This window comes from Podarcis melisellensis (assembly GCF_964234715.1).
Source record: "Podarcis melisellensis genome assembly, chromosome: 17".
Classification (NCBI taxonomy): Eukaryota; Metazoa; Chordata; class Lepidosauria; order Squamata; family Lacertidae; genus Podarcis; species Podarcis melisellensis.
This window is the reverse complement of record NC_138534.1, coordinates 37,576,039-37,590,770: the sequence shown is the minus strand read 5'-3', so window position 1 is coordinate 37,590,770 and position 14,732 is coordinate 37,576,039. Positions and strand designations below refer to the sequence as shown.

At 48.3% G+C, this 14,732-nt stretch overlaps 2 protein-coding genes across 5 annotated transcripts in view; one reads left to right on the top strand and one right to left on the bottom strand.

Annotated features, from left to right (window-relative positions):
• NCAPD2 (non-SMC condensin I complex subunit D2) overlaps positions 1 to 8,585 on the bottom strand; it is a 28,507-nt gene extending 19,922 nt beyond the window's left edge. The window contains exons 1-9 of one of the 4 annotated variants that reach the window (XM_081893771.1): positions 8,414 to 8,585; positions 5,791 to 5,866; positions 3,961 to 4,019; positions 3,336 to 3,517; positions 2,466 to 2,599; positions 2,060 to 2,187; positions 1,784 to 1,907; positions 1,561 to 1,708; positions 166 to 363 (exon numbers count right to left, since the gene is read on the bottom strand). In XM_081893771.1, coding sequence (XP_081749897.1) covers positions 166 to 363; positions 1,561 to 1,708; positions 1,784 to 1,907; positions 2,060 to 2,187; positions 2,466 to 2,599; positions 3,336 to 3,517; positions 3,961 to 3,970 — 924 coding nt within the window. In that variant the 5' untranslated portion in view covers positions 3,971 to 4,019; positions 5,791 to 5,866; positions 8,414 to 8,585. Of the gene's footprint in view, positions 1 to 165; positions 364 to 1,560; positions 1,709 to 1,783; positions 1,921 to 2,059; positions 2,188 to 2,465; positions 2,600 to 3,335; positions 3,518 to 3,960; positions 4,020 to 5,790; positions 5,867 to 6,254; positions 6,274 to 6,432; positions 6,711 to 8,413 lie in introns of those variants that run through there. The other 3 variants (XM_081893770.1, XM_081893772.1, XM_081893773.1) reach the window with 3 other exon arrangements.
• A 143-nt stretch (positions 8,586 to 8,728) lies between these two features.
• Positions 8,729 to 14,703, top strand: MRPL51 (mitochondrial ribosomal protein L51). Its single transcript, XM_081894964.1, has 3 exons — positions 8,729 to 8,910; positions 12,612 to 12,719; positions 14,351 to 14,703. The coding sequence occupies exons 1-3, from the start codon at positions 8,823 to 8,825 to the stop codon at positions 14,545 to 14,547; spliced, it is 393 nt and encodes a 130-aa protein (XP_081751090.1). The 5' UTR covers positions 8,729 to 8,822; the 3' UTR covers positions 14,548 to 14,703.
• Positions 14,704 to 14,732: the final 29 nt, after the last annotated feature.

Genomic DNA, 14,732 nt, shown 5'->3' with positions numbered 1-14,732 from the left:
CCAATTAAACTTGGCAGGACAGGAAAACTAGAACAAAGCACCTGCAATTACCAAAAGCCTCCAAGAGAGATGGCACTTCCTAATGCAAACTATCCTCCTACCCTTTGAGGTATGGAATTGATAAAGGATGCTCAACTCAAGAGTGCCCCCTCCCTCACAACTCACTTTTTGTTGTACAATTCGGGTGAAGAGTTGCAGCACACGACTGCGCACAAAGCTATTGACATCACATGTGTGCGCCTGCAGGGTGTCCAGGAATTGATCCCTTGTGTTTTTGGAAGCTTCTTCCAGCTGCTCTCCATTCAGCACCTGCAGCAGCACCTCTGCCATAGCAGTCAAAATGGCATTGCGCATCCCATAGCTCTGCAGGGCAACAATATGGTTTAGAAGGGCATTTCTCCTGGCGCTTTCAAAATCTCACACACAAGGGGTCGAGGAGGCATGCGTCCCAAGGAAACTTCCAATACGAAGCAGGTTGAATTGCATCATCTCTGCAGCACTTGTAGGCCAGATGCCCACGACAGCAGCAGCTCTGTGCCAGCCTGAGCCTATTTGTCATGGACTGCTAGAAGCTGCAGGGAAAGGCAATCCAAAACCAGAATATCCTGATGCAATACTTGGGCATTACTGATGAGTCAGAGCTAGAGAGACACAGAATTAAGATGCCATACACACATCCCACTTCGTATAGCTGGAAAGACATTTCTGGGCTGGCACATGTGTGCCCCTAGTGTTCCAGCTGCAGCACAGGGTTGTGGCCGACTTGCACATTGATCCAAACCAGGTTTTCTCCGAAGAAAGTCTCAGAGTCCAACACCAAGTAACCATGAGCAGGACTGATGCCACAGAAGAGAGGATTTCACGAATTAAGAACCACAGAGCTGATTCTTGTATTTGAACCAAACTCTTCTGGGCAGCTCTCTATGATTTGTCTGCAGCCTCAGGAAAGCCAATGATCCATTCAAAAGCACGTTCTGAATTACAAGGTTGGTCTGGGTGCTCAATATGTTTTGCCTGAAACCTGAGTACAGTCATACCTCGGGTTACAGATGCTTCAGGTTGTGTTTTTTCGGGTTACGGACTGCCGAAACCCAGAAGTACTGGAACGGGTTACTTCCGGCTTTTGCGATTGTGCAGAAGCGCTAAATTGCATTTTGCACATAAGCGCCAAATTGCAACCTGCGTGTGTGCAGACGTGACGCTGTGGGTTGAGGATGTGCATCCCGCACGGATCTCGTTCGCAACCTGAGCGTCCACTGTATAGTTATAAGGCAGGCATATGAAGGGAGGCGGGGGGGGGGGGGGCAGGCGCAGCGGCAGAGGAAAAGATGCCAGCTACTGGTTCTGAATCTACTGAGGTGCAACTAAAACAAAGAGATGCAGACAAAATAACAGAGCCTTGACAGATGCAAGGTGCAGGCTGGGCAGGTGGGGGTGGTGACCTTCTTTGCTTTAAATAAGCCAGTACAACTACGTCCTCCCATATATGTTCAATATCTCAGGTCAAAGAAAAGGAGAGTTGTGCAGTCTTAACATTTCACATGCTTCCATATTGAGTACCTCTCCGTCCAGGTGATGCAGGAGGACACTTATGTTGGCCAGCACTATGGCTGGTGCTTGTCCAGCCAGTTCTACAAGGAAGGCAGCATAGCCCTTCACCCCTGAGGCGTCTCGGGACAGCTCCTGAGGGCACTTCTGTCCGATTTCCCTGAACAATGAACCAAGAGTCAGTGGCTGAAGCTGCCGAGAACAGGGTGGGAACAAGGGCAAGAGCCTCTCTCACCTTAGCAGCTCCCCCACAATGCTCTTCATTCCATATTCCTTGATCCACACACCCACAGCCTCCACAAACACTGGAGCTACGTGTTCAAAGTGCTGAAGCATCTGCACGACCTTCAGAGTGGCACCTACCAAAGATAGCTGCGGTAAGAGAAGACTCATTTTCAATATAATATAGGTAGGAAAGTTTAGGTTAGGGGTTTATGGTGCACCAGCAACAGCAGCTGGACCATATCATGTTGAACACTAGGGCAGCTCTAAAAGAAAAGAGCAGACTTACTGAGCATATGGCCATAACGCAGTAAAACGACACCTAGCAGATGAATCACTGCATTTCGTGTAGGCCGATGTCTCTGGTGGCCAATGCTAGGGTTCTCCAGGATGCGGTAGCAGCAGCCAGTCACTAAACTGGAGGGAAAATCAGAAAAGATATGGATTATATTGGGGAGAACAGAGAAATGGGAGGGATATCAGATACTCACAACACTGTAAGCCTCGAAGGCACACATATTACCGATGATAAATCCCCGAATTATTTTTCCTTAGTTCAAGTTTACCTTGTTGCCCTAATCAATCCCTCCTTGCAAACGGACTGATCCCTGCCACTCTTCCGCAATGTAAGAAAGCATGCTTTCAGAGACCTTGCCCAGAAACAGCTTCCTGTTCAGCCCCTCCAACATTCACACCTGATAAACTCTTCCTCCACTACAAAACTGTTCCACAGGCGATGAAGGTCCAGCTGAAGTAACTGCGTGAGCAGCTGCACGACGTGTTGCCTTTCCTCCTCCCAGAGAAAGCCTTTAGCCTGGCTCTTCTTACCCTGTTAACGTAAACGCAAGGCATCAGCTTCAGGTGTGAGTGGAAGAGAAAAATGAGCACACACAGCACCCCTTCATGAATTAGGTTCCACATGTTCAAACTGCACTCCCAAGATCAATGCACATTGGGCAGCTGAATGTGTGTATTTCGCTCTTCAGATGTTCCATACAACACATGAAGGTGGTAGTGGGTGGAGCCTGCGGTGGAAGGCCATGTCCCTATTTAAGTTCTCAGCTTACATTTTATGTATCAATTATTTTTATCATACAACTTGAAAGACTGATTTTAATTTGACTTTGGGGCAACTGTATTCATAATATTAATAATTTATTATTTATACCCCACCCATCTGGCTGGGTTTCCCCAGCCACTCTGGGCAGCTTCCAACAAAACACTAAAATAGAATAACCTATTAAACATTAAAAGTTTCCCTAAACAGGGCTGCCTTTAGATGTCTTCTAAAAGCCAGATAGTTGTTTATTTCCTTGACATCTGGTCAAGGTGTGACATCTGGTCAAGTTGTTTATTTCCTTGACATCTGGTGGGAGGGCGTTCCACAGGGCGGGTGCCACTACCAAAAAGACCCTCTGCCTGGTTCCCTGTAACTTGGCTTCTCGCAGCGAGGGAACCGCCAGAAGGCTCTTGGCGCTGGACCTCAGTGTCCGGGCAGAACGATGGAGGTGGAGACGCTAAAGGGCCATCTTAAGCCCAGCAAGTTTTCAGATTCAGCCTTCTACCTTCTTCTTGGAATCCAGCCCCACCAGGTTGCTTTTGCCACACTCTATTTCAAAAGCCTCCACCATCCGTGCTAGTAGGTAGCAATTCATCTTGAGAGCATTATGGTGAAGAGCACGAAGTGAAGGTGCTAGGTCAGCATTGTTCATGATGGCTGTCAGGGCACTGGAGTGACTGGCGACAACTGTAGAGAGAAGTGGGAGGATGGATCACCAGGCATGCTCTTGGCACATGTTTTGCCTTAAATACAAACCCACTACAGCTTTCAGATTACCAAAGACTTGTGATCATGTTGCCTCAAAAGCCATAACTCTGGCAGCACCCAGCAACCCATAACCCAGGCACGCTAGGCTTGGCTTGTGCCCATGCCCCTGACCACTCCTTGCAACACTTTGCAAGAGATGGATGCCTCCTCTAGAGAGGAAGCCAGAAGGAATGGGATATCCTGTAGGTCTGCCCTTACAGCGGACACACATAGCTTTGCACTGACCACCAAGATTACAGACCTCTATAAGGGGAATGGGCTGAGGGAGCAGCCTGCCAATGAGGTCACATTTGCCTTGATAGCATCATAAAGCTGCCAAAAAAGAAGTCACACTTTCTATGACCTCAAGGGGCCTCACTCACCTTTCATCATCAGTTCTAGGGCATCTTCTTTAAGAGCAGCATCAACAGTTCTGAAGTGGCTGCAGGGCAGAGATGTGAAGTTCAAAAAAAGGGAAAGCAAGAACTGCATTCAGTGACCCCAGCTCCTAAGACATACTTTTAAAGTACATTATGTAATGCAAGGCCTGGATCTGCTGTTGGGTCAGAGACAGGTTAGGAATGCTATCGGTGTACCACCCACACTACTGCTTTACAGCTTCCCTGACTGAGGTTGTCTCAGGTGTGATGCTGGAGAAACCCAGAACAGGGGTTTCAGATGACTTCACTTAGGATCCAGCTTGGGAGTTCACAACCTCCAATGGTCTTTCTCAATGGTCATTGGTCCAAAGCACTGAACAGAGCACACCTTCCATTTAGTCTGTGCACTTTGGGGAGGGTGGCAGTCTGAAAATAGGTGGAGTGGTCATCACCTTGTTGCGATGGGCAGTCCACTTTCAGGTGAGGTTTGCATTTACAGTGACAATTCTCCCCTGCAAGGGTGGGGGACTAGTTAGGATAGCCCACCTCTGCAGACTGAAGGTATCTTATTCCTAACTGCTCTAGGTTTCCTCCCCAGTGGATAGAGCAGGTGATCCTACTAAGGCAGTGTTTCCCAACCGATGTTCCGCGGCACACTAGTGTGCCGCGAGACGTTGCCTGGTGTGCCGCGGGAAAAATTTAAAAATCCGAAAGATATCCGGAGAGGCGGCCTTCAGGCGAGTTTTAATTTTAATTTTCCTTCTCCCACTTAATGCCCCACGCTCGCCCGAGCAGCTTGCAGTCCTTGGTAACCACGGCGACCCGAGGGAGGGGAGGGAACAGGGAAGTCGACGGCGGCGGCGAGCCGCGATGACGTCAGTGGGCCGCGCCGCCTCGCCCTGGCACGGTGTGAGAGCCCCGGCTAGTGGCGCGAGCTTCGGAATAAGTGGGATCCGCGTGCGCGAGACCGAGATCGCGGGTAAGGAGCTCAGCCCTGGGCAGGAGGAAGCGGGGCCGCGCGTGCGGGCCACATCCCCACAGAGAGCGAGCCTCCCCCGGCCCACCACTCCGGGCAGGTCCACTCGCATGAGGGGGCGGCGATGGCGACGGCCGGCAGCTTGCCTGCAATGCCATCCCTCGAGCAGGCGAGGAGCCCGGAGGCTACCAGATGCGAGTCCTCTTTCCCACCCTGCTTGGGAGTCCAGAGCACTTGGTCGCATTCAGGATCTAGAGTGGGGAAGCGGGGCTTGTGTCTGGGCTGGACACATTGGGCTGCCTGTGCCGCTCGACCTGCGGGGAGAAATCAGGGTGGGAGTCACGACCGTGAGGCAGGGCTGCCAAGTGTGGCAGAAGAGGACACGGCCGTCGCACCTGTCCTTAGGTAGGAGCTTCTTCCGTGTCGACCTGCTGCCCTAAAGTCTTGGCTTTTTTCTTGGCTTTTTGGCAGTTGGCACAGAAGGAAGGCAAGGGGGAGGGGAAAAAATTGAAACTTACACTTTCGTGCGTCCCTCCCGGCATGACGCTGCGCGCTGACGTCACGGGGCTGTAATGGTGGTGTGCCTCGATATTTTTTTCATGAAACAAGTGTGCCTTTGCCCAAAAAAGGTTGGGAAACACTGTACTAAGGCACTAGTCTTAGAATGGAATGGTGAGACTTGTAGGGCCATTGACATCACTCCTGACAGACCTCTCCTATGCTGTGCAGCCCACTTTGTTCCTTGGTATACTGAGGAGCTGCATTACTCTTAAGAAAAGGGCCCCAGGGACTCTCAACCCCAAAAGGCTGAACTCTTTCAAATAATAGCAATAGTGCTTCTGAGCATGCAAACTCACTGTAGGATACTGTACACGGTATCAAAATGCTGCAGGATAGCAAGAGCTCCTTGTGTGTGGAAAACTGTCCGAAATGCTGCAGAGAGAGAGAGAGAGAGACCACAAACATGAGAGCCAAACTTTATATAGCTGACTAGGCTATGACTCATTGTGACTTAAATCAGTGTACTTCCAATTACTGCCCTTAATGCTGTTCAGCATCAGAACAATGTTGAAAGTAAACAACGGAGCAAAGCTGGTTCAGCTCCAGCTCTGATAGCTTTAAAAAGGGATTGGACTCATTCACAGAAGACAGATCTATTAACAGCTATTAGCCACAAAAGCATAACCATCAAGCATACTAGAGCCTATCAGCTTCCTTTCCTCCCGCCTCATGGCTTTCAAAATTCAATGGCTTTTCAAAATTAAATTATCATTGCATTTTGTACGTTTTCCTATTCTAATTACACTCTAATCACACTCACAATTCTGCGATTCTCATGCAGTCCGCCTGTTTTATCTGGGAACAGACCTCGACACACACACACACACACACCGCCTCTCAGGCTGCACGGTTACTCGGGAGTAAGCCGGGCTCAGACGAAGGCGGGGAGGGGGCCTTACTCGCGAGTAGGCCTGCCCCGAGCCCCGCCTCCTACCCACCTGCCAGCTGCCCCGGGAGCTGCTTCGGGGGCAGCACCTCCTGCACCACGTACTGCGAGGGCCCCGCGCCGCGGAGCAAGTCGGCGGGCGACAAGGGCAGGCTGAACTCCCAGGAGGGGGCCGCGGGCGGAGGAGCGTCGGCCATGGCCGCTTCGGAAAAGAATCCCCTCAGGAGGAGAGAGACCCGCAGAGGAGACCTCGGAACAGGACCGGCCCGCCGGCCGCGCCTCAGCGAATGGGGGAAAAGCGCGGGAAGCACCGAACCAAGCACCCCAGCGCGCGCGCGCCCGCACCCGCCGCCCAATAAGAGACGGAGAAGACGAAATGCGCGCCGCCACTTCGAACGCCACCCGCTCGCCCAATCACGACGCAGAGTCCGGCCGCCCCAGTCACGTGCCGAGGGCGAGGTCCTCTCTAACGGCCCAAAATTCCAATTAGAGCTTAGACAAAAAGTATAGAGATGTGAAAGTACCCGATACTTCCGAGACGGAAGTTTTTGGTTGCCTTTGGCGTTAGTTTCTTCAGCGGAAGAGAGTTGTCTTTTCTTTTTAGGACTACTAAAATATAGTCGTTCCTCCGGTTCCCTTATTAAGTGACACAATCAGTGCTTTTTTTCTCGGGGGGGGGGGACGAACGCAGGGGGACGCGTACCCCTAAACATTTTGTGAATCTAAGTTTGGCCTCATTGAGGGGCAGTATATTTCAATATCAGGAGGAAAATGAGAGCACCTCTAAACATTTGAAAAGAAAAAAAAAAGCACTGGACACAATCAGATCACGTTCAAATAAGGAACGAAACCAGCCTTGTTGATCCTACTTTGCCCCACAGAATCGAGGTAGGTCTCATTCTGCACTCATCATCAACTGTGACTAAATTAGGTAAAGGGACCCCTGACCATTAGGTCCAGTCGTGACTGACTCTGGGGTTGCGGAGCTCATCTTGCTTTATTGGCCGAGGGAGCCGGCGTACAGCTTCCGGGTCATGTGGCCACCATGACTAAGCCGCTTCTGGTGAACCAGAGCAGCGCATGGAAACGCCGTTTACCTTCCCGCCGGAGTGGTGCCTATTTATCTACTTGCGCTGGTGTGCTTTCGAACTGCTAGGTGGGCACGAGCAGAGACCGAGCAACGGGAGCTCACCCCATCGCGGGGATTCAAACTGCCAACCTTCTGATCGGAAAGTCCTAGGCTCTGTGGTTTGACCCACAGCGCCACCCGCGTCCCGTGGCTAAATTAGTGGTAGCAAAATACTGGAAATCTCTGGGGAGCAAACCTTTTCGAAGCTGGATCTCGCAAGTATGGGCACCGTTTCTATATGGACAAATTAACTGTTTTTACAGAAACCGGTGGGGGAGGCAGGAAACCCCGTATACTTTCTGTACAACTTAGACTCTGAAAAATCGACTGAACATGGTTTCTTTCCACCCACCATCACCACATGGAAACATTATGGAACGACACTTTTATTTGACAGCTTTCATTGGAATATAAGTCACAACAACTCTTTCGTCAATATTTTCTTTCTTCTTTTTGTTAAGGCTCTTCATTCCACTTCGACAATTATTTATTAAGTTTTTTGTGCACTTGCCATTTAAAATCAATGAAATACATTTTTTAAAAAATAAGCTAAACAAGAGCTCATGGATTTTTTAAAAAAGTTTTTAAAACATCTTAAAATGCAAATGAGTAAAGCTCAATGTTTCTGCATAGAACTAAGCACTGGATCTGGTGGATTGCAAATTAAGGAAGTGACAATTACAGGTACCTGGAGGGTTTTTGGTTCGTAAGAGTCCCAGATAGTCTCATCATCAGCCCACCTTTTAACCTGCTATATATCCACAGTGAACTGCACTTGGAGGTATAACCTACCCACAGGCTACTATCAGTTAAAACGCCCCTCCTCGATCGCAGTTGAATTATCATAACATTTCAAAGAATGTTTGAAAGCACCAACCAATTAAGCACGCAAAATATGACGCACGTTTGAAAAAAGGATGATCTCAGGTCTTCTCTGCTGCCTTTTCCTTCTGGGTAGGGAGATACTGTAATCCATTCGAAGTCATGATAAAATCCCGAATTTCTTCACTGATTTCTTTAAGCAGCTCACTTCCCCCCTCCAAAAAAAATTTAATTTATTTAAAGCGTGCTTTGTTTCTTTTTTAAAGACCCTTTTATTCAGCCCTAAACAAGCATTGCAGATTGGCTTGCCATTTTTTCCCTTTTCCTAGCTCTATGGTAATTTCACTCACTTCCCATTAAAAAAAAGAAAAGAAAACCCCTGACCGGAAGCTGTGCGGAAGCGATGCATTCTGGGAAGGTCCCAAGATGGCGGAAGTTGACTCATGAGGCCGCTATGCTTCTCTGAAGCGGTTTAGGAACTCGGGATCTCGATGGCGGCGGCGCTGCTCTTGTCAGCCGCGCGGGGCTTGTTGGGCCGCAGTTTCCTTGCTCCCGGAGTGAGCCGGCCATTCAGTACGGGTGAGTCAGCCCGTCTGCGCGGAGAAGTAGTAGTTGGGGGCTGGGGGCCGTCGCCTGGCGATGACGTCACCGGAGCCATGCCGCCGTAGTTCCCATTGCAGTATTTGAATGCTTGGAAAGCCGACCTGGTGTGTCGTGTCATCAGGGTTACTCAAACTTGGGTCTCCAGCTGCTGTTGGACTACAACCTCCATCATCCCTGGCTAGCAGGACCAGTAGTCAGGCGTGATGAGAATTGTAGTCCCAACAGTAGCTAGGGACCCAGCTTTAATGTGTGTGTGTGGTACCTCCAGTTACAGACGCTTCAGGTTACATACGCTTCAGGTTACAGACTCCACTAACCCAGAAATAGTACCTCGGGTTAAGAACTTTGCTTCAGGATGAGAACAGAAATTGCACGGTGGCAGCGGGAGGCCCCATTAGTTGAAGTGGTACCTCAGGTTAAGAATGGACCTCCAGAACGAATTAAGTTCTTAACTCTATATATAGAGAGAGTTTTCCATTTAATAATATACAATCACATCCTTATTATCAACTTTACCTCTGTGGCTCCTTAGAGCCCCTCAACTTCCTTCCCTCCTGGCTTTCAAAATTAACCTTTATATCACTGCATTTTATACATTTTCCAATTCTAATTATGCTCACTACAAAATACCTCAAAATTTAAATAAATATAAAGAGGGAGAGAATTTCTTGTTACAAGTCTTCAGACAACAATAATCTTTCAAATATCATATAAATTTACTCCAGTTCTTTTGGAATACTTGATCATGCTGGTTTGGGATTTTTCATGTCACCTTCGCCAGTTCTGCAAAGTCCATCATTTTCATCTGGGGACCCAACTTTTGAGTCACGCTAGCTTCTGTGAGCTTGTTCAGTCAGATCAGAAGCAAATCCTGTTGATTTTAGTGCTGCTTGCTTCCTGGTGACTTAATCCCTAGAAACAATTCCTAGGTAGCTTTTTCTCTGCCTGGCGTATGTAGACTTGACTTCAGTGGGGAACACTCCTGCGGAGAGTTTGATCCAATCCTTCTTTTGAGGGGTGCTTGTGGGGTGTCCCTGTTTAATACCAGTGGCGGTGATGTGTAATCCTTTAAGGGTCATAACTATGTTCTGCTTTGTTTCTGGACTCAGTATAAGACGCCAGTTTCCCCTCCTATAAAGTGCCACATGGGTCCTCAGACTTCAGTACCTGAAGGAACACTTTTTTTCCGTAAGTCCCATGAGCTTATCAGCAGAAGCCCTTCTCCAAGAACTCTGGCTGCAATATTGTAAAAACAAAAAAAAATCCTTCCAGTAGCACCTTAAAGACCAACTAAGTTAGTTCTTGGTATGAGCTTTCGTGTGCATGCACACTTCTTCAGATACACTGAAACAGAAGTTACCAGACCCTTCTATATAGTGAGAAGGTGGGGAGGGGTATTACTCAGAAGGGTGGTAGGAATGGGTGATTCCTACCACACGAAAGCTCATACCAAGAACTAACTTAGTTGGTCTTTAAGGTGCTACTGGAAGGAATTTTTTTGTTTTGACTATGGCAGACCAACACGGCTACCTATCTGTAACTGCAATATTGTACACCTTCTGAAGTTTCTGCTCCTTGGCTGTAACTGTTATGCTGGCTGTTGGGTCTGTTTGGGGGCACAACTCAAAAAGTGCTGCTTATGACCTATAAAGCCCTCAATGGCCTCAGACCAAACCACCTGAAGGACAATATTTACAAGCTTACCCAGGTGTTGAGATCTTCTAGGGCAGGCATCCTCAAACTCGGCCCTCCAAATGTTTTGGGGCTACAACTCCCATCATCCCTAGCTAACAGGACCAGTGGTCAGGGATGATGGGATGATGGGAATTGTAGTCCCAAAACATCTGGAGGGCCGAGTTTGCCTATGCCTGTTCTAGGGAGGACCTTTTCTTGGTCATGCCAAAATATGATGCATCTTTTGCACAAACCAGAGACAAGTCCTTCCTTGTGTTTATGCCCAGACTCTTGAAGTCTCATATTGACGGAGGCCCATCTAGCTCTTTTGACAGAAGATGTACTTGTCTTGCCCTGCTACTCTTTTTGGTTTTTGACCTGTATCTTAATGTACGTTTAACTAGCTGCTGTTGCTCAGCTTTTTTATATATTCGCTTTTACCAGTCTTTGTTTTTTGGGGGGGTTATGAATATTCATTGTATATCTTATTAGCTCCCTTGGGCATTTTATATGGAAGGCACTGACCAGGTGTACTAAGATTCAATGAGATAGTGGCCTCATGTGCCTTCAGGCTATATCTGGCCTAGATTCCCACATGTAGATTTAAGTGATTTTGTGCTTCTGTGTTTAAAACGATTCATTGGTGGGTGCAGGTCTTCAAAACCCACTCCAATGAATACAGACTATATAATGGTGTTAGTTTCTCAAATGTCTTGCAGTCTTTTTTTTTTTTTGTAATTGACCTTTTGTAATAGTTCTGTGAGGTAGATTGCTAGCTATTCCTCTTTAGAAATAGCAATTTGAGGTTTAGGGTTAATAATTCTTCCAAGGCTTTGCTGTGAGTTTGCAGGAGGTTTGGGCTGGGTGTTCATCAGTATGCGGATGATACCCAGCTCTACATCTCTTTTAAATCAGAACCAGTGAAGGTGGTGAAGGTCCTCTGTGAGTGCCTGGAGGTCGTTGGAGGATGGATGGCGGCTAACAGATTGAGGTTGAATTCTGACCAGACAGAAGTACTGTTTTGAGGAGGCAGGCGGGTGTGGAGGACTCCATGGTTCTGAATGGTGTAGCTGTGCCCCCGAAAGAGCAGGTGCGCAGCCTGGGAGTCATTTTGGACTCACAGCTGTCCATGGAGGCGCAGGTCAGTTCTGTGTCCAGGGCAGCTGTCTACCAGCTTCATCTGGTACACAGGTTGAGACCCTACCTGCCCACAGACTGTCTCGCAGAGTGGTGCATGCTCTGGTTATCTCCTGCTTGGACTTCTGCAATGCGCTCTATGTGGGGCTACATTTAAAGGTGACTCGGAAACTGCAATTAATCCAGAATGCGACAGCTAGACTGGTGACTGGGAGTGGCTGCTGGGACCATATAACACCGGTCCTGAGAGACCTCTGTTGGCTCCCAGTACGTTTCCGAGCACAAATCAATGTGTTGGTGCTGACCTTTAAAGCCATAAATGGCCTCAGCCCAGTATACCTGAAGGAGCGTCTCCACCCCCATCATTCAGCCCAGACACTGAGGTCCAGCTCCGAGGGCCTTCTGGTGGTTCCCTCACTCCCACCGTGAGAAGTGAGGTTACAGGAAACCAGGCAGAGGGACTTCTCGGTAGTGGTGCCTGCCCCGGGGAACGCCCTCCCATCAGATGTCAAAGAAGTAAGCAACTATCCTACTTTTAAAAGACATCTGAAGGCAGCCTTGTTTAGGGAAGTTTTTAATGTTTAATGCTGTATTGTGTTTTTAATATTTGATTGGCAGCTCCCCAGAGTGGTTGGGGAAACCCAGCCAGATTGGGGGGGGGGTTTATAAATAATAAATTATTATTATTATTTTATTAGTGTGGGTGGGCCTTGATCCCAAGTTGCCCACATCTAAATCTGAGTAAGTAGTATTTTTGGACATATGCAATGTGAGAATTTCCAAGGCGAGTACCTAAAGAACAGATCCCATAGGTGGAGTTTTTACAACAACAGACTTACCATTTCTGGTCACTTTTTCTCTTTCAGGAATCCCTAACCAAATGCGTGTGAGGGAGCCCCCCCGCCCTAAACCAGTTGATCGATGGACAGAGAAACGAGCACTGTTTGGGGTCTATGACAATATTGGCATTCTGGGTAAATATTTTTTTGCACAGATTAGAGAACTGGGCAAAAACAAACAAGATGAATTTTAACAGGGAGAAATGTAAAGTATTGCACTTGGGCAAAAAAAATGAGAGGCACAAATACAAGATGGGTGACACCTGGCTTGAGAGCAGTACATGTGAAAAGGATCTAGGAGTCTTGGTTGACCACAAACTTGACATGAGCCAACAGTGTGACGCGGCAGCTAAAAAAGCCAATGCAATTCTGGGCTGCATCAATAGGAGTATAGCATCTAGATCAAGGGAAGTAATAGTGCCACTGTATTCTGCTCTGGTCAGACCTCACCTGGAGTACTGTGTCCAGTTCTGGGCACCACAGTTCAAGAAGGACCCTGACAAACTGGAACGTGTCCAGAGGAGGGCAACCAAAATGGTCAAAGGCCTGGAAACGATGCCTTAGGAGGAACGGCTAAGGGAGCTGGGCATGTTTAGCCTGGAGAAGAGGAGGTTAGGGGGTGATATGATAGCCATGTGCAAATATATAAAAGGATGTCACATAGAGGAGGGAGAAAGGTTGTTTTCTGCTGCTCCAGAGAAGCGGACACGGAGCAATGGATCCAAACTACAAGGAAGAAGATTCCACCTAAACATTAGGAAGAACTTCCTGACAGTAAGAGCTGTTCGACAGTGGAATTTGCTGCCAAGGAGTGTGGTGGAGTCTCCTTCTTTGGAGGTCTTTAAGCAGAGGCTTGACAACCATATGTCAGGAGTGCTCTGGTGGTGTTTCCTGCTTGGCAGGGGGTTGGACTCGATGGCCCTTGTGGTCTCTTCCAACTCTATGATTCTATTGGGAATGCAGAGTTACTGAACAGATAAATCGGGCAGCATGCAACTTTATGTCAGCAAACACAGGCTTTCTCTTCATTTCTTCCCCACCCTGCAGCCCTCCCCAGTTCCCCAATCTGCTCTGGAGGGTCCCTCAACCTATTGGTTTTTGAGGGAGGGGGAAGGGAGCTGACATTAAGCTTCACTCTCGGGGAGATATGCTGGCATTTGGTGACAAGCAGTAAGGGAAAGACATGTTTATCTGTTAATAGGTATTTGTTAGGAGTGCTTCCCAACGGAAGGAATGCACACAGCAGATAGTTAACTCTTTATTGTCAAGGATAATACTTAACACTCCCTCTCTACCACTTTATGTACCTACCCCTTCACAGCCCAAGACTCTGCCTGCATGGCAACTGCCTCTGCTCCTCCCTTTTCAGTCCTCTCCTGGTGCTGGGAGACAGTGGTGCAGGAGAGGGTGGAGAAGCACATGAGCCCTTCAGTTACCTGACCTGCCTCTTCCTCCTGTTCTTTCAACCCATCCTGTGCTCCATCCTGCAGCTCCGAAGCTTCCCCTGCCTCTGACTCTTGCCCCCTAGCCAATATAGTTCCCCCAAAATCACTGACCCCCCTGCCCCGGGTCAGACTCCAGCTCCTGCCAATCGCTGACAGCATTTTTATTATTACTTCTGTGTTCAGGAAGGGGCAGAGCAGCATGGGTGCCTCGGGAGGCGTGTGCAAAAGAGGAAGGGGGACAATGTCTGGCTATTCGGCCTACAGCCCCAAGGCTGACCTCTCTCTTTTTTATATCTGTTGTCTCTCTTTCTCTCTTTTTAGGGGACTTTAAGGCCCACCCCAAGGACCTGATCATCGGCCCCAAATGGTTACGTGGCTGGCGGGGGAATGAACTTCAGAGATGCATCCGCAAAAAGAAAATGGTGGGTGACCGAATGTTCGTGGATGATTTGCACAACCTGAACAAGAGGATTAGATATTTGTACAGGCGTTATAACCGCACTGGGAAGCATCGCTGAGAGCATCTGTCCCGAAGAACATGGTGCAAAATATTTGCTCACGTTCTTAGGGCTCCAAAGAGAACTGTGGATGTGGAAAGCTGTTCTAATGATCTTATTCTGATTATGTTTCCATTGTATGCCGCTTCATCTACCAATATATTCCTGTACAATGTATTAATGTCCCATTGTGAGTGTACCGCTGT

Coding starts and splice junctions, on each gene's coding strand:
- MRPL51 (XM_081894964.1), top strand. CDS start 8,823: ATGGCGGCGGCGCTGCTCTTGTCAGCCGCGCGGGGCTTGTTGGGCCGC. Junction 8,911..12,611: donor GAGCCGGCCATTCAGTACGG/GTGAGTCAGCCC, acceptor TTTCTCTTTCAG/GAATCCCTAACCAAATGCGT. Junction 12,720..14,350: donor TGACAATATTGGCATTCTGG/GTAAATATTTTT, acceptor CTCTCTTTTTAG/GGGACTTTAAGGCCCACCCC.